The sequence below is a fragment of the Dendroctonus ponderosae genome, unplaced genomic scaffold (genome assembly GCF_020466585.1).
Source record: "Dendroctonus ponderosae isolate FM_Combo_2020 unplaced genomic scaffold, Dpon_F_20191213v2 Dpon_F_20191213_149, whole genome shotgun sequence".
In the NCBI taxonomy this organism is placed as follows: Eukaryota; Metazoa; Arthropoda; class Insecta; order Coleoptera; family Curculionidae; genus Dendroctonus; species Dendroctonus ponderosae.
In genome coordinates this window covers 3,094-27,352 of record NW_026017627.1, presented here as the reverse complement: position 1 = coordinate 27,352, position 24,259 = coordinate 3,094, and the positions used below count along the sequence as shown (strand labels likewise).

Genomic DNA, 24,259 nt, shown 5'->3' with positions numbered 1-24,259 from the left:
CAAGCAAAATATTCTCAGTCAAAAAATTTCCAGCGCATTCAAGACCGACGACCCGAATTTTTGGAAGAATATATTTTTTTGCTTAAAAAGGTTCTTTTTCTTAATTCTGGTAAAAGTATCTTTCTTCGTGTGTACATGTTAAACAAAGTACACATGAATTTGATGACTGTTTTGTGAAAAATGTCTGCCTGTTCGCACGCAAATATTTTCAAGCGCCGGTTTCTTGTTCAAACTAATTTGGATGGTCGTCGTGAACAAATCAGGTTTTTCATCCAAATATGAACATCTCGAATAATTGATTTTTATGAAACTTTCAGTATTGTCAGCGGGATATGTTATGTAGGGTCATAGTTAGATCCACATTCCAAGCTCCAACGAAAAAATAGAAACAGTGTTTGCTGCAGTTCCCTCTGAAACTAAAACCACCCCAGTCAATTAAAATTCACTTCTTTTGTTCCAGGTTTGGTTCCAAAACCGTCGCGCCAAATGGCGGAAACAGGAAAAAGTAGGCCCACAGGCTCATCCATACAATCCTTACCTTACACCAGGTTCCAGCGCTTCAGCTCCGTCCGTAGTTCCTTCATCCTTACCCAATCCCTTCACTTTGCCATTTGGATTGCGAAAACCGTTTGACTCCCTCACCTTCCGTTATCCTCACCATGTTATTCCTGGATATCTTCCATCGGCGCCATCCTACCATCGAGCAGTGCCTCCACTCTTGCAACCTTCTGTCGGCCTTTATCCAGCCAGCTCATTCCAGACGCTTTTGGCTAACATTTCGGCCAACCAGAGGCCCAAACAGGAGTTTCCAGCGTCTCCTCCTATATCGCCAGGTACCTCAACCATTGTTCCTCCAGTCGATATGGACATGGATAGGAGGAGCTCTAGTATTGTGAATCTGCGAATGAAAGCTAAAGAGCACGAAATGAAGATGAAGATGATGCGACAGAGCAATGACTTAATTAGCTAGGTTTAGTTACTATGGACTGTTATTAGTTGAAAGTTGTTGTTTATAAACGCTCAGATTGCGCCTCTAAAACTATTTGAGATAAGCTGTATGCTTTTGCTAAGGTTTTGTATGATATGGATCGCTTAGATCGTGAGCAATATTTTTACATTTTACAGATGTTTTGTAAGGACATTTTCTAACAGTTGATAGGAACTGGAGATTTGCAGAATCGGGTCTATTCCTCGCCATAAAGGGAGATTGAAAGTAAAATCAACTGAAAATTCAATCAGTTTAATCAGTTGGTTTTTGTCAAATTTAATTTATATTTCTAGCTTTTTTATAACTTCTATGATATAACTATGAATCTATATAAGCAAAATCATCAAATCAAAACTTTCAAAAACCCATGAAAATAACACTAAAATGATTCAAGGTTTCGAGTTTACTTTCTAAATGTCAAATATGTTAAATAACTGAAAGTTTTTTAATAAACTTTTAAAGTGTTTGACAATAGACATGATCGTATAACTAATCAATGAAATGTTCATAAAATTTAATTGTCCTTTACTGCTTTTTTAAATTTTACTTGTGTTTTTTTACATTTTGATATTTTGACCGGTGATTTTTTGCCGTTTGTTATTTTATTTAACATAAACTGGTTTTATCGAAACTGCCGTTCTGCGTTTTTTACCCTAATGATTAGGCGAACAGCGGAAACAAAGCCGTTTCCGGTTGAAGAACAGCCATAGTGAGAAATAGATTCGATTCGGTAAAAATAAGACTCACTCAATTGAATTTTTCTCATAAATGTTTAATATTCCGAAAATATCTGTATGTTTATGGAAAAAATATTCGTGTATTACATATTGAAAGACTAAATCGATTTAAAAATGTTCACTACAATTTAAGATTTTATATTTTATTAAACTTACACCGTCCATAATGCATTGAATCGGTGACGAGCATGGTCTAAACTAATATTATTTTCTACGTTATCCGCTAAAATTAAATTTGAAAAATTCGGTTCTATTAAACAAAAAGTTGATAGATTTAGGAACTTTCAACATCCAAAGAAAGACGTTTACATATTTTAGGATTTAGCCGACTATATTTTGCCAAATCTGTAGTATTTATTTCAGACTTTTCGTTTTCTGTATAGAGTAAATAGAATTAAATAATTGTATGGATTGAAAGTATTATCTGTTTATATAGTCTAGCTAGTTTCACCAATTGTACATATATTTTTTTATACAATATCGTAAATGTAATTAGACTTTTATGAATAGAACTTAAGAAGATATAATTTAGTAACCATAAGGGCAATACTGTGAGTTGGAAAGGAATCCGTCCCCTTTTTAGCTTTAGCAATTAAAAAATAATGGAAAATAAACCTATTTTGCCGATTTTGAAGTTTTTATTTCCTGAAAATATCCTTATTTCATTAATTTTCGAGAAATATGAAGAATTTTATTGAAACGCATTTTCACAGATTTATGGTAAAACAACTCAGTTATAGTAATAAAACCCTAATAAAAATTGTTTTTGAACCGAAATTTATTCAAAAAGTCATGAAACAAATGAGTAAAAATTGTTTTTCATTAAAGGTCAAAGTTAAAGGCAAAAAAGTCCAATCAAATAAGGATAAAATTTGCAAATAAAATGGGGAAAAGGCGCCTTAGAAAAAAGAGCATTTGAGTTGCCAAATTATTTTCTATTTTTAATGTATTCAGTTTGACTTGAAACCGTTTTCCACTTCCGTATAGATTAGTAGGTTGAAAAAAGTTTATTCACGTGAAATTGCTTTGCGATGTAATAAACTAAAAATTATTTATTGGTAATGTTTTGCAAATATAATTGAATGAGACATAAGATAAAGAATTTTCAGCCAATGAAAGCAAATTAAAAATCGAAGTATAGAAGCGAATGAAAATTTGCGTTTTTCGTTTTGTTTGCGTTTGAGGTGCTGGAGCATGTAGATTATAAAAGTTTGCTGGATTTTTTTAAATAAATGATGCTAAATTTTTTAGCCATTTCGGGGTATGCGTCATAAATAAATATTTTTGTCATTGAAATTCAGTAAGAAGCCAACATCTAATAAAATTATACTTTGGCTAAAAATGCAAATAACTTGCTATCGTCAAAGAATTTCAAAGAAATAACCATTCTTCGCCATCAGCGCTCTAGAACGGATGCAGCGTGATCGCAGACTTAAGCAATAATAAATAACGCCTGTGGATATAAAAAAGAAGAAGGAAAAGTACCAGAAAATATTTCCTCAATTAAAACATACCACCGCACAACATAATACAAAATGTCTTCAAATTTACATTTATTAACTGATGAAATTAAAGAAATAACTGACATATTAAATCTGCTATTTACACCGCATTTGTTGCACTACAAGTTGCAAATAGCAGGAAACTGAAATTAATATAAAGAAAGCAACTATCCTTGATTTAATGTGCAAAAAAATTCTTCATGATCTAGCTGAAAAATGCCTTACAGTCATAAGTGATTTATTCCCCGTCCATAAAAATTACTCAAATCCTCATGATGTTTAAGCCTGAGCAAAACGCTCAAAATAGTTTTTGCTATGCTACCAGTTTGGGTGAAACGCATAAAAAGGTTTTTGAAAAACTGTGTTCGAAAACACTTAGTATGATAATCGAAGACGAAAATTCTAAAAAGAGAATCTAATCTTCAAATAAATTGGCTGATAATATTGCTGGTTCACTTTATACTAATAATATAGTATATTGTACTTATTTTAAACCAAAACTTTTATGTTTTATGCTCGTCAAACAGTTTCTCAACATTCTGCCCACTCTAATTTGAATAAAAAGATACATTGTAACAAAGTTTCAACTGAAGCCAAGTGGATTCGTTCAAACTCTGGGCCGAAATTAGCTATACAAATGTTCAGGAACATATAATTAATCTCACAATGATTGGTTTAGTCACAATGTTGAAAACCTACAATCAAATGATTAAACGCTCCTAAACTTGTATTCGTCAAACAGCAGGCGTCTGGTTTCGTGTGCCTTTCGGAATCATTGCCAAATCCCACAAAGAAACCGACATCATTTTTCAAAGGCAATACTCCAGAAAAGTAGGCACACTTCAATGGTTGATTCAATTTACACCTTCTCTGAAATCTCTTTGACGGTACACCGCAAATTCAGATCTTTGAGTGTCTATTGTAGGAAATGTACGCTTTAAGAACATCGTCATTTCAGTTAAGCCAATTTTTAAATGGGGCTGCTTTTGCAGAAAGAACATATTACGAAATGGGTTTACAATTTTATTGTTCAATATTCAAGTTTTTTCAAGTCGATTCAGAAAATAAATCACAATTGAGGGCTTTTGAAGATCTTCATCAAATCCTAATTCCCAAAAAATTGTTTGCAAGTAAAAACAGGATGTTTTTTCTAATTTCTTGTGGAAGTGATATCGTTTTGGATAAAGCAGAAAGGAAATTAAAAGAGTTTCTTTTAACATCCTCCAGCTGAAGCAAGCTATTAAATCAGCAAGTTCAAATAGAGCAGGTTTCAAAAAAAAATGAGGCTGTCATAAACCACTTTTTCATCTTTTTTAACCGTATTATTATATTAATTTAAGATAAGAATAATTATAATCGTAAACGGTTGTAATTAAAGGCGATAGTAGAGCCTGTTCCATTCTGGTAACCGATCTTGAAATGATAAGGGCATCCTTTAATTGGGATCGCTATTTTATGGAAGTAGGTACGCCTAAATCAAAAATTGTTAGTTAAGTATAGTAAGTCGATAAATTATACATCTTTCGAAAGGAAAAAAACCGGCTGGCAATCTTTTAACGGGCTAACTAGTTATTAGTGAATTATAAGCGCGAGTCAGTAAAAATGATATCGGTTAGTAATTGAGACTTCTGGATATGATATTAGTTGAAAATATTTCAAACCAGTTGTAAAATGATGTAGCAAAACCGGTGTCATTAGGGAATTAGTCTGAAAGACGGAGCAGCAAAACCCTAATTCTCCTAAAAAAATGGGGTTTCATGATCTATTGGTTGTTTTAGTGTAGTTGGCTAAATCTACAGACGAAATCTGAGGTTTTCCATTTCGCGGAGGTTCCAAAAATCGCTAAACCCTTCAAATTTTCCCGGAAATCCAGAGCGCAATTTAAAATAGTTATATGCCGAGAGTTTGATTTCCCGATATTTTGCAATCTCTAAAACCATCTTGCATTTTTGCGGTTTTATTGGCTCTTTATGAAGACGTTTCTTGCTAGAGCTGCAAAGAACTTGATATTAAGTCAAAAAAACGCCGAATTATTGTATCTAGAATTTCATAATTCAAGTGAAAAATTAGTTAGGAAATATAAAAGGTTCCCACATAAAAAATCAAATTTAAGTATTGCCCATTTGGGTCCAGTGGCTTCAGATCTGGAAACCTGGCGGGTCGTTTTCCTTGAAGGAACAAATCTGGTTTCCCTGCCCGGAGTTCGGAGAATTCACATTTCCAAGGGACGTTTCTGTTGCATGTGCCCAATCCATTTTCAAAGATGACTAAAGAAGGATAAAAAAATGTAAGTATTAATTGAGGTGAAAAAAATACAACAGCTTAAGAAACCAAGGTATTGAGTTTACGGCTTCTGGAAAAGAATGACTTTAATTGCAGTTGTCAGTAGGAATTAGCTTTAAAATAAATTGCCTTGGAACCGGTTGATCGGCATCGATACGAAGAAAAATAAAAAACTAGCTGCACCATTTGAGCTATTAGACGTAGGTAGGTACATGCATATTTATAAAATCCGACTGCAATCCAATTTGAAATGGGATTATTCAAATAAATTCAATATCCAAACGAATTAAAAAAGTTAATCGAAGTTCCACTTATGGCACATTTAAAAAACTGACGGCCGCTGGACCGAGCCTAGACTACCCTGTAATCAGGCTGTCATTGGGCTCCACCCAGTCCGACCCTGATGAAATTAAATTACATGCAAATTGCAATTAACCACACGTCATCAACAGCACCTTCCTTCTCGTTTTGCATCGACTGGAAAAGAACAGAAGACTGATGGTTTCGTGGCGAAAGAATCAGAAAGATTCCAACGGAATGTATCTCGCTACCGTCCGAGTTTTTGATTACCTGACCCGCCACTTAACGGCCATAGATCGTAATTAGATTATTAATATGATGGCTCTAAGCAGTATTATTACTATGCGGAACATGTACCGAACATCACAAGAGATGGATATTAACGTAATTTCATAATGGCCTTATCATCCTTAAATTGGATAAAGCGCTTTAATAGTGCGTTTTACATAATTCGGTTAAAAATAATTTGTATACAACACAGTTTATTATTAAATGTATGGCCTAAATAGTTCGCTTTACTAGAACCGATTTGAAAACGCGAACATCTCTAGAAGCTTGATCAAGAAATCCAAACCGATTACCAATGGCACACATTTAAAATTTCCGTGATTCCCTCCCTGTGTTTTGGCGTTAAAATCGGTCTCTTTCTAGAATTGTTAAGGGCTTGCAATGTTGCCCGAAATAGAAAAAATAAAACGTCTGAAATTCTTTGGGAAAAGATTGAGGGCCGTTTTAAATAAATTATCTCTTATTGCAATCACTTAATTGCAAATTTGGACAGAGCAAAAAACAAAGAACTGTTTAGATATGCTAAAAAACTTGAAATTTGGCTTATATTATGCGAATTGCAGAAAGTTTGATTCCAGCAAATTCGCTTTGAGAATTCGTAAGACTAAAAGCAATGTGGACGATTGTTGCAATTCAATTGTCAAATTTGGGTTTCTTCTGTTTGAAAAATTGTTCGGCTCGTTGAAAGCTTGAATTTTTATAGAAAGTGAAAATCAGTATCAACAAGCGCTACAACTCGTCCTTTTCGGAAAACCAAAATAACATTTTGAGCTATTAGTTTTTTATTTATATACTTATTTGTATAACAGCGTTTTTAAGTCAAGGAAAAAATGTAATTTTTCTAGAGCTGCGGAAGGGATTGAAATTTACCATTACCATAACCAAACAGCAATTTTAATGGTTTTCTTAATTTGGGTCTGCCTTTCTGTTTCAACTATTCCGAAAATCTGGTTCTCCAAAATACTAATTTTTTCCCCGAATGAAATACTGTATTTAAAGGCGCTTCAATTAGCGTTTTTCGAAAGAACAAATCGTGATTTTGAACTTTTTTGAAGATGTCTAAGAGCACTTTAAATTTCAACAGAATAACATGTATATGAATAAAAAAATATATATATAAGAATACAAATTATTTTTATTCATATCTCTTTTAATTTATGAATCTAAAGTCCGTAAATCCAAATTTATACGAAAAATTTTCTTTTACAGATCAATGTATTTTTTTTGGGCTGCTAAAAAGTCTTTAGCTAGTACTTAAACTTCGGAAGCCTAGAAAACACAAACAAATCTCGTTCTAAGCCCATTAAAAGATCCACATGTTGTGTGGAAAGAGACATTTTTATTTAATCACGTTAAGTTTATTCCTTTGTAGATTGAAAAGTTAATTTCAGGTTGTCCATTTCATAGCATTTCTAGCATTTCATAGCAAAAATTTAAAAAAGTTTTTCTGTTGACGTAAGAGATTCTACGTCGGAAAGTTAAAATTATGAGATTTTTTAAAACTCTAAAAGAACTTCACATTTTTATTGTTTTTGACGTTCTTCGCAAAATTCTTTTTTTGCTACCGCTACAAATAACTTGATTTTTAGCATGTAAATGCGGAATTGCTGTATCTAGAGTTACATAACTTGTGTAACTCGTTAAAAATAAAAGAAGAGTTTTACATTTGAGAGTCAATTTGTGACGCGTAATTTAAAGAAAATAATATCGCTTTCTAAGAAGACCGCTGAAGACTTGAATTTTTGAACAATTGATTGAAAATGTCATTGGCAACGTTTTCTATGTTACGTTTTTGCAAAGATTGGAAAATATAAACGAAACCCTTTTTTTAGAATAATCTCAAAACAAAGTAGCTCTGGAAATCGAAAAACCAATCTACAATTAAACTTTGTCAGAATTTCATTTTTGAGGAATTTCTTCAGAGCTCTTCAAAAGCTCGGTAATTTTATTGTATATTCGTTACAAAATTTCTAAATTGCATGGGAATAACCCACCGCTGTCTTTAAGAGTTCTGTAGGTTTTCAGCATCATTTTCGCGATTTTTTAAATCTTGAGGTCAGATTTCTGAGCTGCTATTAAAAAAAATTATATTCGTGTTCTCTAAATGGTTGAAGGTCAGCGAAAACTTGAGCAAAAAGAACCGAACATGTGTGCCGATGAGCCATGAGTTACTCTGATTTTCCAACTTTCCTTGAAGTTTTATATATTTGTATAAATACTTGTTCTAATTGCATAATTAAAAAAAGCATATTTTCAGCGCACATTTGATACATTCTTTACACAAATTCAATGTAAGCACGACCGAAAAATTTAAAAAAATACTACTTAAAGGAGAGCGAATGGAAATTATGTAGTGCTTTAACAACCGCCTCCAGTTTTTCTTTAATGGTTACAATTTATTTTCATATACTGATTTCCATTACTTTTGTTAGTGAGTGCTTGCTAAACTTTATTGAGTTTCTGTGATTCTTTATTAAGATTTATTAACTTCTTATACAAAATTAACAAATTTTCAAAACACTTGCTTTTGTCTTGTTCATATGCTTTTTTACAAGCACACTTCACATAATTTGGCTTTTTAGCAAGTGGTACCTAATTAATAACGATTGACATATTAAAAACTCTGATTGGCTTTGGTTAAATGATTTCCGTTTAATCCAGACATAAGTTTTAGGGGCGGACCCAAATAAAATTAAATTATTTGATGTAAAATATAAGAAATTAATCATCCTCAAATTAACAACTTTGCAACAGATCTGTTAGCTTCGAGAAACGATTCCGTATGGGATCGGCCTTTTTTAAGCACCTGCTAACTAGGCCCTAATATATTTTTCATTAATTATTAAATTAAAACGATCATCAGAGCAGCCCCATTTATTCATGATTAATTTGGTCCGCGGGCAGCTTTTGATGAGTTTCGTTTTTAAATGGGTATTAATTTTAATTAGATAATTGTTCAAAGGTTGAGCAGGTATCCGACCAATTTTGACAGCTCACAAAATATTTATAATCCTTTCGAACCTTTTATTTTTCTATTTTCCGTTCAGATCAGAATTTTAATTTCGATTTTATTCGATTGTTGAATTTGTTCAATTTTACGTAGCAATCACCGACATTTTTAGAGTTTAATTTGCTACTTTCTAAGTATGAAGAAAGTTAATTAGTGATCCTCACAGAACAATCTGATGAAACCTTAGTACCAAAACTGGTAATTCTAAATATAATTTTTCTCAGATCTACGCGAAAAAATATTCCTTCAACGAGCTTCTCTATATTTCGCTAACAGTTAATGTGGAACAAGGAGAAACTATAATGAGGTCTATTGAAAAAGGAAAAAAGCATGCACATTTCCTATGTTTCGACTCTTTCTATAACAGACATTAGTAGATGTATTTTGCTCACTCAGCTGTCGATTAATTGATGTTAAAATTATATACATGCAAATTTATTATATATTATAATTTCAAAAACCAATAAATCCACTTTCATACTATGTAATTCTGATTATTTTCAGTTTTTTTTTTAGTTTATCGAACCTGAACTGTTCTACTGAGTTTAAGAAAAATAGTTGTATAGAGTAGAAAATTTTGCAAATTTATTTTGCTTTTGCAACATAAACATTGTATTAAAAATTTTAATCTCCTTGATGTTTCATTTTCTATACACTTTTAATATTACTTAGCTGACTGTCTGTTTCATGGTGTGTTGGTTAACTCAAACCTCAACATTTCAAACTTATTAAATGAAACATAATATAATAAATTAAGTAATTATTACAGCCAACAAACGATCGTAATGGTTTCGCTGCGGTAGGTCAATGGATTACAAATACGGCTAATTAGTAAATTATTCCGAAGCCCCTTTTCAAATTAATAGTAACTTTAAAGAAAATTACCGGCGTATATTCGTACAGCAATTAATAATAATTTATTTTACTTGTTGCCGGCATATCGAATAAAGATTGGTTGGTTGCTACCAAAAAGGAAAGCCACATTTTCGTCTATTGAATGATCACTGGCAGGTGGCATAATTTTTCATTATTGATTTTTATTCAAGTTTAATTCAATGACTTGCATAATGTATCATTAGAGCTGCTGGTTTTGTTGCGATATTTTTGTCAATTAAGAATATTTTCGTTCATTAACTAGAGAAATTTCCTTTTCGCGACTTAATATTCAATAAGTTTGGCGAATTCTTCTGACTACTGTTTAAATCTTGACAATTTTTGAAAATTTATATACTTTTTGTTAAGTTGGAACGATTCCCAAGATCTAAAATAGTATCATTTTTGTATATTTCCAAACAAAACAATTAATGTAAAGTGCACAAATTGCAAAGTAGATTTACGTAATTTTTTTAATGAGTCTGATTTGTTTTCTTTGATTTTCAATTGGTGATGTGAAACTTCTTGTGTGATGAATAATTTATTTATTAAGTTGCATCAGAACTAATTTGGTGTAGTTTTCAAATGTAAACAAGTAAATATAAATCAAGCACTTTTCTTCACATTTTTTCTACGAAATTATAATGTCCTAAGGCTAACGAAGGAAACAGTTTATTATTAACCAAGGCTGGCCAATTAATAATTTTAATTAGCTATATGCCGATCATAAAACATATTATAGGCTTCCCTTAATTACCTTAACGAATAAGCCCGACTTTGTTACAATAAAAATGTAACAAAGTTGAACTCAATGCGCCATAACTCATACCGAACCAATAAATGTGTCTTCGAGTGTAAACAAACCGAGAACGCGTGATTTACTAACAATTCTTTAGCGAAAGTGATTTATTGTTTAAGGTAAAGTGCATTAAAGATGCCGCTTATTAAATAATTTGCCTACGGTCGGCCCTATCTCGATTGTATTATTAACTAGCTCTCCAAGTTTTATAAATGCCTGTTTTGTGCGTTACAAAATTTATTTTCGTTTTTATTTAATCGGTAATGTTGCCTTAATGAGGCCAAAGTGAAAGTTATCGATTAATTTTAATGAGAAATTATGGCAAAGGGTATATTCAACAGTTATAACGGCTAAATAATTCTTCCTTGTTGCAATCTGTAAAACATTGTTTTATAAGAATATTATGGTTTTATTTGGGTTAATTTCGTTATTAATTATGGTTTTTTTGCTTAATTTTAAAATACTTTTAGTTTTTCTTTTGGTAGTGCTATACAATATTTTTCCCATCTTCTTAGCAATTTTTAGAAGTGGCTCACATGGCCAATAAATAGGAAAGGTAAATGATACACTTTTAGTCGAAATCATTAAATACGATCAAGTCAGTACCTTAAAAAAATTTCCATGCAAACATTTACGATAATTTTAAATATTAATTACTTAAAATATTTCAATTAGATAACTGTCTCAATTTGAATAATTCGGACAAAATTTGGAAGTGACCCACAAGTCTGTACAATTTCTAAAGAATTCTTAACTTGAACAAAAAATAACTTAAATTAAAATTATAAAACTTCTTACTTATAAAAAAAAGGTATTTTCAGCTAAATTTTATAATTACAACTAATTCCATGGTATACTGTTTGCAGGTACAACTAATTTAGTCGGGTCTACAGCACTGAATTCTACACAATTTGCCTCTCTCGGCCAATCGCAGTACTTTTTGGCCTGGTTAAACAGAAGACCAGGCTGGCAAAAGACAATCATTGCAAGTCCAGGAGCGCAGTGTACAAATTTCCTGAAAAACAGACCAAATGTGTATTATTAATTTTTCTTAGTGTCTAAGTGTCTTATATCTTCAAAAATATTCAAACTGATAATAGAATGTAGCATATTTTATAGTGGAATATAGTTTCATCAAGATGATTGAGGATGATTATTGCGACTATTCAAAAAACGTTTAATGTCTACTATATTTTCTTTAATATATTGCAGCCAATATAAAAAATGTTAGACAAACAATTCAGATAGACCCGAAAAATGTCAGCAGTGAAATAAATAGAAGTAATAGTAAGAATGGTGAAGGCATTAATTCCAAAATTAATAAAGTTGGTATAGAGCAAGTATTGTTATGAATTTATGAATAAGCAAAGAATCAAACAACTAAATCTTCAAAAAAAAGTACAAATCTCCTTAATTAAAAAACGGTTCTGCTCCCTAAAACAGCAGTAAAATGTGTTATCAATTGCCCAAAACACAACAAGCATCAACACTTCGAATGGAAGCTAATTGAGAAACCAAGGAATTTCCAAGATGAATAAATATTTCAACTTTTTTGTCAAAGTGACTTTAAGCTCCGAAAGCCGATTAAAATCGCAACTGTGTGTTTTATCAGAGAAATTCAAAGCAATTGAATAAATAATGATGAAATAATTGACAAGATTTAATAGTTCAATAGATTATTAACAACATATTTAATCTTAAAAAATTCATAGGAAATGTGAGAAAATCACGGGGCTCAAAGTAATTTATAATTTAACTTAACTTTGCAGTGTGAACGATTTTTTAATAAAACAATATTATAATATAAAAAAGGATGAATAAAAATTCTACACTTAAAAATGAAAAATTTTCCAAGTACTTCTGTATTGTTTATTATCGGATTGGACCAAATAACTGATTGTATTACTGCAATTAATTCATTTCAATGTAAACTTTTGAACATTATTTCCTCTCAAACTGGAATGTACAAAAAAATGATACTTTTCAATAAAACTGTCAAAAATTGAATAATCAATTTAAAATATTTAAAGGAAAAAATGTCTGCATATTTATATTAGTTTATCTTTTGTTTATAGATTGATGAACGCTCTAAATATTTTGCCTTTAACGCCTTCTTCTCTCGATTTATTTAAGGAATAATAAATTGAGTTTGCAGACATATTAGCTCCTCAATTTAAAAGAGGAAATTGCAAGGCGAATTCACACGTATTGAAGGTTTTCTTAATTTTCCTTGACCTTCTTTGACTTTCAGTATTTTTTATTTTCCATCCGTCTTCCCTCTAATTAGCATCGTTTAATACCTATATTTTGCCTTTCAATTAGCTGCCAATGAATTTCTCATTACGATCAAATGTGTATATTTTATTTGAGCAATAGTTATCATCCTTGTGTGTAAACCGATCATCCTGTTCCACATCTAATCTAGAGTGGAGCAGAAAAGTAGGTGATTGATTACAGATACAGACAATCTAAAAACAAATGTAAATAAAGTGTAAGTGGGTATATAAACTTAGATATAAGCAATAATCCCTAATCCTAGGAATACTGCGAAATATTTCGCAACTGATCGCGACAGATAACTTGCCAGTCTCATTAATGTCAAGTTTCCTTATGGTAAAATAAATGCGTTTTGCACACTAAAATATTCATAAGCTGCCTTGAATTAGTACTGCACAGTATTGTGAAACACGTGGAAGAAAGTTCAAGGGCAAAATGAGGTATTTCCGAAAAACGCTTCTCGAGTGCATTCAAGTAAAAATTAATTTTTATTGTCTGCTAATTTAACAGTTAACAAGTTAACAACTGTTGCATTAAAAGTCAATAGAAAAGTTATCAGTGCAACAATGGATATGATATTAAAACATATCAACGACATGAATATCATTTGAATACATTGTTTACCTGCAGTCTAATTTATAAGCAATTTCTCCATATAGACGTCTTCCATTTTTGTCAACACATAGTTTGGAGTTGAGCAAAACTGGATCAGAACTGGAGCCAGATTCAATGTCATTGTTTGGACTCACAGCATAACTGCAGACTTCCGCACAAACCACAAAAACTTAAACCAGAAAAGTGTAATGAAAAAGTCCAAAGATGATTGGAAATACTTACGGATTGTCCACACTAAGCCAGCGCTCATTTTAACCTAGAATTGTTCGGATTTAAATTTAGAAAGATGGGAAAAATCGACTATGTTGATAAGATTGTGATCCTGTAGATAGTCTATCAAAATATTAAGTCTCCACTGAATATGGAATTTTTATTTAAATTGTGTACTACAATGTGGAAGAGTGGATTTACGTACGCACTTTTCAAAAGTTATATATTTCCCGCGATAACTGGAAATTCGATGATGTTGTAATCCAGCTTTCAGTACTTTTCCTAGGGTGCTTTATTAGAAAAAAACAATACTTTTTTACATTTTCTCCAAAAATTAATGCTAACTAATTTTTAGATCTTTAACTCGACTTCTTCAATGTTGGCTCCTGTTCGTAGTACTCGCTTCTTAATCATGTCCTCTGAGGCAAATTTCAGATCATGCGCCCATCCAATTTGGTTGAAAAACTCGATGAACCTTCTGGTCAAGTTAAAGGAAAACTTCCCAAACTCTGCAGATCGATAATCCCAAGGAAACGTGTGATGGTAATTGTGGAAACCTTCTCCACAAGTCACCAGAGACAGATTTAAGCTGTCTCCTGGAACAATAAATCTGGAAAGTAAATTTCTTAATAGTCTTTTTCTTAAGGAGCAAGGAACACTTACCTGTTGTATGGCCGGTATCCAAATCGATGAGCAAATGAGTTTATTGTGAAAGTGTTATGAACGATAATCAAATAGCGCACAATATTCAGGGAAAAGGCATTGAGGAAGGTTTCCTTCCAGAAATACATTGGAACAGCAACGGGCGTAATAAAACAAGCGAGTAACATCAGAGGAAGGTAGTACTTGTGCTGGAACGTTAGCAGAGGATCCGAGTAGAGATCGGACAAGTCAATTCCTTTACCCTTTGCTTTCACTTCCGGGTGCTTTCGAACCATTATCCAGCCGATGTGGGAGAAAAAGAAGCCTCTGTTAACATTGTGTGGATCCGCGTGAGTATCGGAATATTTGTGATGGAGACGATGATCGCGACACCAATTGATAACAGATGTCTGAAACATGACGGAGAATTTACTATAAGTGAGAAATAAAATGAAAGATGAATGAAGGAAGCTGTATATAATTATGATGCTGCTCAAAAGGCAGTCGAATGAGTAAGCAAGGTTTTGTTACTGTAAATGAGTAACGATTAATTTATTTATGTCAATGAAAAATTAATTTAAATCATGTTCTTGTCCTTGTGAAAACGACGCTCCATATCTCAACTGGTTCCAAAAAAGTAAAGATTTCGAAACTAAAGTTGCAAAATTAAAGAAAGTTACAGCAGAACTAGACAAAGATGTAATTTTTAACTAAACATCCACTAACGAAGTTCAAGTACCTAATTTTTGCTCCTGCTTACTAAGTGCTGCTTACAAAAAATTCAAAGGAAAACAGAATTATATGTTTGATAAACTAAAAACATAAAAACAATTGAAGAATTATTCAAAAAAAATACCGACTGTTTTGAATACACTTATATTCAATAATACATTGGATTTTCTAGGGTTTTGCACGTACGATTTAGGAACGTATTTGCTAAAGTTTTCATGTCAATCATTTGCAAAATTTGGTATTTTTGTTTATTGGGTTGGTCAATGCTCTAGATTTAAAAAATATTTCAAAGGTACAAGGAAAATACTGTCAATAAACGGAAAACACTACACAATTTTAGAAACGCTTGAATTGTGAGCAGTTTAAATTAAATCGACAACTTGGAACATAAAAATCTCATCCAAACTGACCGTATTTAAAAAAATGATCATTAAGACTAATTTTCAGATCTATCAAGCCTTACCAATATAGTATTGATTACAGACTATTGTGTTAGTTTAGGTTACATACCTGATACACAAAAGTATCTAAAACGACCAACAGAAGCCTTAAGGGGAATGTTGCTTTATATGATCTGTGTGCCCACAATCTGTGAGCTCCGGCAGTTATCCCAATTTGACTAGAAACACCTAGTACTATATCTGAAACGACTAATCATATTAAAACACTGCATCTTGAAAGCGAAGAAAATAATTCAATTGACGAGCTTGATGTGCTTACTAGTTTAATGACGAACTGTACATGTACTTAACCGAAAGCTGGGCAATACTAACCAAAAATGAGTGTCGAATATGAAATTTGACCCTTGGCGACTAATAATATTCCAATTAAACCAATCGCATGTAAAATGCCAAATAAAATCACATTTCTCCACACAATACCCAACTGCTCAGTGCTAAATGATGTTTTCGTACTATCCATATTGCAGAACAAGCGAATATGTGCCTCCTACGAAACTAATCATATTTTATAGACCACAGACAATGCGTATGAATAAATCCATGCTACTAGCTCAAAATAAGTTGTATGAAACAACAATGACAATAATTACTTTCATTGTTGCATATTAACACGATGCCAATGAATATTGCGAATAAATACATAATGCTTCAGCAGAAATCGTTTTGCCAATAAGTCGTCGTCGTCGGATAACCAATTATTAAAAAAAAAATGGGCCAAAGCGTTTTTAAAATTAGAAGCGCTTTATCTATTCGAAAGGGATTCTTTTAAATGTATTGATTGTGTCATAAAACCCAAAAAGCCAGCCTTCTCTGCCACTTCTCAGCCATTGCTTGAAATTGTTTTTTAACGCAGCAACCACCTCTGAAGATGAGAGCTACTCATGCTTGCGAAAAATCAGGAAGAAATTGTTTTACACGACCGTCTAACTGCCCAAGAACTGTCCAGTTTAAATTTGTCAATTGTATATTTTTTTAATTATCCGTTTTTATTCTCGATTTCATTGATTTCAAGACACTACAATTATTACTTTCACTGACAATCAAGAAATAATTTTCTACCCATGTCCACTAAAAAAACTAAAACTACCGAAAGCTCTAAAAATTTACCAGTTTTGAGAAAATCGCAAAAATAATTATCGGTATCGATTCGTGTGAATCGAGGATTCTAAATGTTTTGCAAAAAAAAATTAACTTGCATAAAAAAAGATAGTTTTGGTACTAAACATTATTCTTAGGGGCGAAACTAGCCAGTTTCCAATTTTTCTTTGTTATATAAATCATATACGTTTATTGTAGTATTTTGTCAATTAAAATATGATTTAAAATGCTGAACATTTCATATTTCAGTAATTTTACCTACCATAGCATGTTTCCATTTGCCGAAAAACCTCTTAAACACTTTCCCAGTTTTGGAGATATTAGTAGAAACGATAAAAATTTTAAATCTGATGTTATGTTAAAAAAATGATGAAAATGTTAAATATAAATAGGAAAAGTGGCAGCAATTTTTTGAAGGAAAGTGAAATGGAGATATTAACAACTCCAATAAATATTGGAGAATTTTCGCTCTTAACATGCAACCCCAGCAAATTCAGTTGTTTAGTGGCGCAAATAATGTGCTAAATTAAAATAACTGGACATTTTTTGGAAAGAAACCTGTGTTAAACAATCTTGATGAGAACACACAAAATCCCAATTTTGGTAATAAACTGAGACGCCTTCTTGTGCAAGCAATAAAGTATGAATTTTTAGTAGAGGATTGTTGAATATATTTTTAAAACATCAATATTACTGAAAACAAATGTGAAAAACGACGCGAACAGTTTACATTTTGGGCATCAAAAAATCCGCAATAAACTCCAAATTTGTAGCACTTGGTTTACTTGTTGCACTAGAATCTTCACAGGTTGCAAATTTTACATATAAAAGCTTTGGCCTATTGGTCGTGTTCTAAATACTCAGAAACATCGCCAGTTTATGAGCTTCAAAAAAATCACAAAATTAGACAACCTTAATCTTTCATCTGTGTCTGTATTTCTCAATAAAAAAACATTAACAAAAATGTGTTTAAGTTTCAATGTGTTTCAATATTAACAAAAAAATCAAACAACAACTTTTTACAAATTTAAATTATATTCAGCAAGTCCAAAAAATGTACATTTGCACGCCCTTAACACCCTTATAATCACATTTTTCAATCTTCAGTCAGATCAGTTGTTTGAGTGTATCAATCAATCCACAGTCGTAGAAAATTTATATTCTTCAATGACTTTTTCAATGTCTTTGTCACCCCAACCCCATAGATGAGTTTCTTCGCCAGTTCGGGCCGCTCGTTTTTTCACAATTTCATCCGAAGGAGCTTTCATTTCGTAGGCCCATCCTATTTTCGCACAGGCCAATATGAAGAAAAGCGTTAAATTCCAGCGCAACATTCCGGTAGCTGCACCTCGGAAATCCCATGGAAACGTATGGTGATAGTTGTGCTGACCTTCACCAAGAGTTAGAGCCGATACCAAAACACTATCTCCAGGTCCAATATTTCTAAAATAAATCCAGTTAAAAACCTTTTGCTGTTTACTAATCTAACCAAATTTATATCTGTAGCTGAACCATAGATTAACTAAGTAGAAGAACTGAAGAGCACTGTATGAAGATTAATTTGCACATGGTAAGAGGAATTAAGAAGATAAAAAAATACAATCTTTAGGAATTGAAAATTAAACTGTAAAATCTCTTTAAATCAGTGTTGTTTACCATTATTTTACTTCCCTGTTTATACCTACGCAAAATTATTATTGTTTCTGTTCTAATGCTTTTTCTACAGACTCGTTACAGTAATTTTATGGGGTATAGTAAAATCGAATTTATAATAGAGAATATATAAAAAACACGTTGTTTTAAACAGAAACCATAAATCAAATGAAATCATAAATACACTTCTATTATTTGTATTATTATTTTATACACTATTTTTCGATTTTTTCTGATTTACTTAATTTGAAGATCAAAACCCTGCTTTTTGTGAAAAAAGCGACTACAAGTCGTAATCTACAAATACATAACGTGACAAGTTTTTTGTGTGTTTTTTTCCCTTTAGAACCCCGTCTCAATGTTTGTTAAAAATCGGATCTTTCCTCGACATAAATGGAAACTGTTTTCTATTTACAAGACCATTGCTTTCCTTTAGCAGTTTATATTCAATTTTCTCTAACTTACTTATCAAATCGTTTTTCTCCAAAAGTATGCGCAACCGAATTAATCAATCCATGCAGATGAAGAACCCATAAATATCGCAAAATATTGACGCTGTATGCGTTTGCCCATGTTTCTTGCCAATAATACGCAGGAATTACGGTAGGCAGAATAAACGTGCCTAAAGGCATCAACAACATGTAGTACTTTTCTTGCCATTTCAATACTTTATCATTCTGCAAATCGGATTGATCGATGGTTTTGCCTTTTTTCAACACTTCTGGGCGTTTTTTCAACATTGCCCAGCCCATGTGTGCGTAGAAAAACCCACGTCTGGAATCATGAGGATCAGCGTCGGTTTCACTGAATTTGTGATGAGTGCGATGATCTCGAGCCCAATGAATTATAGGATTCTGACAAAATTTGAAATGAAAATTATTGAAAATATTTAAAGGTTTCATTGGTTCTGGTTCTGTTCAGCCTTCATTGAACTAACTGTACTAAAAGGATTGATCGACAGGCGCCTAAAGTTGCATGCAAAAATGTGCGATTTTCCACTTTACTAACATTTGCATTAAAAATGAACTAAATAATGTAAAAAGTCACTTTGAACATTGCTTCGTTATACCATAATGCGCTTATTTCCTTAATTGTGTTACTGAAGGCAAATATTGAAAAATCTCAAAAAGTAAACCACTTGAGGCGCCAGACTCCTTATTAAAAACATAACGAACTTCCAGTTATATTTGCAAGGAACCCATCATCACAAACAGGGAGAATAACAATTTTTCTGAAGGAAAATATCTGCTAAAAAACTGATGTGACATACCTCGTATATCAAGAAATTAAACAGCACCAACATAAGTCTTAAAGGCCATCGAGCTTTATAAGCTTTATGCGACCAAAGCCTATGAGCGCCAGCTGTAAGGCTTAAAAACCCTAAAAAGCCTAAAGCAAAATCTGCAAAACAACATCACTGTAAATTAACAGAAATAGATTTTATTCAATTTTTCGACAGTATCTTGTTTGGGTTACTTACATTAACAGTAAAAGTAGTGAAAATAATTGACTTACTGAAAAGGACTGTATTAAGGCTGGCAGAACCACTTAGAACCCGAAATAGGGCAAACAGCGCAATCGGATGAAAACCAAACAGCAGGGCAATGTTCTTCCATACAAATTTGTCTTTATTCCCTCGATAGTAGCTGATTATGGATGCCATCATGGGAATGAACCTCGATTGGTAGTAAACGCTAAATCAGTCAGGAAGTCCGACTTTATATTGCATCGCTTTTGTTGCAAGTCGAGTGTATAAAGTGGCTCAAATAATAACGAAGTCCACCATAAATGATGCAATATGTGCAGGAAAGTGCAAAGTTTTTGTTTATACGAGCAAAAGCGAAGATTTTTACATTGTTGTAGCTTATTTTGCGTAAATTGGTTTTCCAGGGTCATCTCAAGATATTTAACCGTGTTTCTTTTCTCAATAAATTCTCCAATATCCCTTTTCCTAGCGAAAACGATTGTACCTAGATATTTTCCACCGAGTAACAGTTTCACTTAACGTTCATTAAAGTTTTTCTGCCACTCTGTACATCAGCCGAATGTCGAATGATCGAAGCATTAACTAACAGGAAATCATTGAAAGACGGGTAAAGAAAAAGTTAGATAAATAATATGCTAACCTATTCCATTAACATTAGAATGGAAACGTAGCGTCAAAACGAGAATCACTAGATCCAATTTGTGAAACCTCATCATCTTCATTCTTCCTGCTCAGTGGTCGGTCCACCAAAAATTTTTCCTCATCTTAATTTTTTTCTAAAATTTCTTAAGTTTTGAATACATTGAAATATGTGCCACGAAATTTAGTATAATTTCAAAGTCAACCAATGTCCAACCATTGTGTGACTTTGAAACCAATTAGCATTCATTGCATTCAACCATTCAATAGGTGAATTTGCATAGTTATTGTTTTTGTAACATATTGCTGACTAAATGGCATCGCAGGTCAACACAAGACGTCCGAATGTTAATATTTACGATTTCCAGTCTGGTAAGCTTCTGTCGTTGTATTGCAGAAAATTGAGCTAAAGGAAATTCAAAGGAAAAATCTGCATACCAAAAATATTTTGAACCAACCAAATAATACTTAAGGTGCAATAGCCTTTATACTATTGCTGTATATAAATCAATAAATTTACACACTTTGGGAACTATTTCTTTAAAAGTGTGTGTTCAAAATCAACATAAAAAATCATCAACAACAGTCAAAAGTTTTATTAATTACTAACTAACGAGCGATATCACGTATTCATTAGCTCGATAATTATTCAAATCAACATTAAATTATATATGTGGAGCAATAGTAAAGATACACGACAAACTCAGATGCAAATTTTCAATTAAACGAACTTCTATTAGATTTAAGCAAAAATATTCTAGTCGATTTCTGTTCTGAATGTTGATAAATTTTGTATTTGAGTCATTTAGTTATTATTTGCAATTTAACTCATATTCTAAATTTGGTGTGAAATTGCAAACAAACACTTTGTCCTATAAGTAAACAGGAATTTTCTGATTGTTTAATTTTTAACCTTTCTGATTTTGTGAATATTTTGGAAAAAATCATTAGCTTTCTGCATTTATCCAAAGCGAGAAATTTAGATATGTTATTGGTAGAAGAAGCTTGCACTTATAAGCGTGTTTGCATTCAGTGAGTTCTAACTTGCATCCAAATAACATTAATACATTTTAAAAGCAATTCCACAAAATAAAACTTCAATGAAGGAAAAATAAAACGATTTTTGACCAATTTGAACTGATTACATTTAAACAGTAACAAAAATGTAATTTATATGAACATGTATTTCATTTGCTGGCTTTGAAACTAAATGAGTTTAAATTAATATACTGAACTTAACATAAAATGCGAAAATTTTCTGTCGCACATACTTTTCAAACAATTTCATCATATCGAAAATTATTTTTTTACGAAACAGTATGAAATAATGCATTTGCACTAAGCATATTGTTGAAGAGTATCCGTCAAAAAATGTTATTAAACAGTAGCTAATGAATGGCTAACTAATACTAAACTAATAATAACGTAATAATTAACGCAAAAATGCTTCAATGAATTAATAAAGTATTTGATTTGAACACGGTTTTTTTAAACCTCGACTGATTTTCCAATGCAATTAATGTAGAAGTTTTACGTCAAGAAAGTATATTTATATAATGAAAACTTGATCATCTTCTTCTTTGGTCTCAGCAGGTTCTTGAACTTTTTGAGTTTTTACTTTGATTTCAGACAGAACGTATCCAAAACCTGTGGTAATCGGAATTAAGCAGCCATGAGTGAAAGCTCTAACAAACGATCGGGTAATTCCGCAAGTTGCCTTGCACAACCATAAACTGGGCACTGAGCACCATATATACTGGAACAATTAAAAATATTTAAGTAAAATATCATTTTCTTTTTTAAATGATAATTTAAGGAAATTAACACGCTTACTTGAAAATAAAACACGGCATAACAAGTGCCAACGAAACAGGCTGCTATTGGTGCAAACAATACCGATAGGCAAGTGTAAACACCAATTCTGGAGAATCTGAAGCAGTACTGGCTTAGTGTCCAAGCGCATTCTGGACTTCTCAGGGACTGCGGTTCTCCTATTAAAGTGTCCCATGAAACCTAAAATTTATTTGCTGTTTATCCACAACTAAATCACGTTCTGTAAGTCGTTTCATAACTTAAAATCTGGATATCCAAATCAGGTGATTCAGTATAAGCCAGAATATATAAATAATATATAAAGAATAAAAACTGAAGGCTTTACACCATGCGAATTTCCTATGCCATAAAGATAAATAATTTTGCTAAATATCAACAACTTTTTGTTCTAGATTGACAAATACTCTTCAGCAACAAACTAACAGATTAAAACCGTTAAAAAATTATCTGTTTTTTATCAATTAGTTTAACATTTATCTACACACCTCAAGATGCTGATTAATTCGTTGCGGATCCCTATCTTCCAGATCCAAAATCTCGCTTTCTGGCTTGGACATTTGCACCAGTTTAGCACTACAAGGGTCACGAATCTCAACTGCTTACTTAAAGCCGAAGAGAATATTCACCCCTTGGGTCCAAGCTCCAATTACCCCTTAGGTCACACGCAAGAGTAAAATGGAAAATCAACAAGTTCTAAATTTCCTGCGCCAACGCTATTATGGTCATTTGCATATTATATTTACATCACGTAGTATCGATTTTTTCATAAAAACTTTACAAAATCGCCTTGGATTAAATAAATACTTTTGTATGCAGTGACCAATAACTATTGGAAAGTCTGCTAACTAATACAATGGCAATTTCAGAGGCCGTTGTTTCTCGATCCTAAAACAATTCAGTGTTTCTCAAAATATAAAATGCCGAGAAACGTTTATCAAACATCTTTTCATGCCATCTACTGAATCACCGTATTTATTGAGAATTAAATTAAATATTCATGAGATGAAAAACATTGCAAAAAAAACAGAGACTTATTGCATACAATTTTTTCATACACTTTTCTCGACAACTTAAGTTCTATAACAAACATTCTAATTTGAAATTGCTTTACATAAATTATCATTCTATCGTCAATACGTGTTTTAATTTTGCAATTTTCCCGTTTTCGCAATTATGGAATAATAGATCTAAGGTCAGTAGCTCAGTTATAGGTCAGAAAAACAAATACATATTTACGTTACGATTTGTGTCTAAATTTAAATGCCCTTCACGCATGTATATTATATTATTATTAGGTATTCATCGAATACAGAAGTTTTATATGAAATTTTAGAAACCAGTTTTCGAATTTTCAGATGCCGAAAGATCGTAGTCGATGTAACTACGGGCAGATTTATCCTTTAAAGTTCCGTTTTAAAATTCTCTACACCTCAAAACGAGCTCAATGAAAAACCGATTTCAAATTTAGAACGAACTGAAGAAATAGTGGTTTCTGGGCTTCGGGGCACAGTTTTCAAATTTTGGAAGTTGATAAATTAATTGCATTTACGGTCGGATTTGTCCGATAAAGTTGATTTTATGAAAACGAGCTTACATAAGTGCCGATTTTGAAATCTCAAAACATGGAATAAAGGGAAGGCTTTGAGCTTTCGAATACAGTTTTTAAATGACGAAGATTTGTAAATTCGTTGGATCTACTGTCGGATCTACTGGTTTTTTTTTTCAGTAAACTTTACCCTCTTCGTTATTGCCCTTAAAACAAACCTAATTTAAAGCGAATATTTTAATTTAAAAAAAGCGAAGAATGCGAAGATTTGGGGCTTTCAAACACAG

General features: G+C 32.1%; 3 protein-coding genes across 3 annotated transcripts; 1 reads left to right on the top strand and 2 right to left on the bottom strand.

Annotated features, from left to right (window-relative positions):
- Window positions 1–439: 439 nt before the first annotated feature.
- On the top strand, window positions 440–2,352 carry LOC125503250 (homeobox protein aristaless-like; the record flags this gene model as incomplete). Its single annotated transcript, XM_048663301.1, has 1 exon — window positions 440–2,352. A coding segment is annotated over one exon (531 nt), but the record flags the coding sequence as incomplete, so codon positions are not given.
- Window positions 2,353–11,355: 9,003 nt separating this feature from the next.
- Window positions 11,356–16,224, bottom strand: LOC125503251 (acyl-CoA Delta(11) desaturase-like). Its single transcript, XM_048663302.1, has 6 exons — window positions 16,030–16,224; window positions 15,767–15,897; window positions 14,546–14,934; window positions 13,895–14,492; window positions 13,682–13,841; window positions 11,356–11,795 (listed from the first exon to the last, which is right to left on the bottom strand). Exons 1-4 carry the CDS (start codon window positions 16,175–16,177, stop codon window positions 14,234–14,236), a joined length of 927 nt encoding a protein of 308 aa, XP_048519259.1. The 5' UTR covers window positions 16,178–16,224; the 3' UTR covers window positions 11,356–11,795; window positions 13,682–13,841; window positions 13,895–14,233.
- A 1,607-nt stretch (window positions 16,225–17,831) lies between these two features.
- Window positions 17,832–20,188, bottom strand: LOC109535794 (acyl-CoA Delta-9 desaturase). The gene is made up of 4 exons (XM_019901798.2): window positions 19,984–20,188; window positions 19,739–19,869; window positions 18,934–19,322; window positions 17,832–18,258 (listed from the first exon to the last, which is right to left on the bottom strand). Exons 1-4 carry the CDS (start codon window positions 20,132–20,134, stop codon window positions 17,949–17,951), a joined length of 981 nt encoding a protein of 326 aa, XP_019757357.1. The 5' UTR covers window positions 20,135–20,188; the 3' UTR covers window positions 17,832–17,948.
- Between the last annotated feature and the right edge of the window lie 4,071 nt (window positions 20,189–24,259).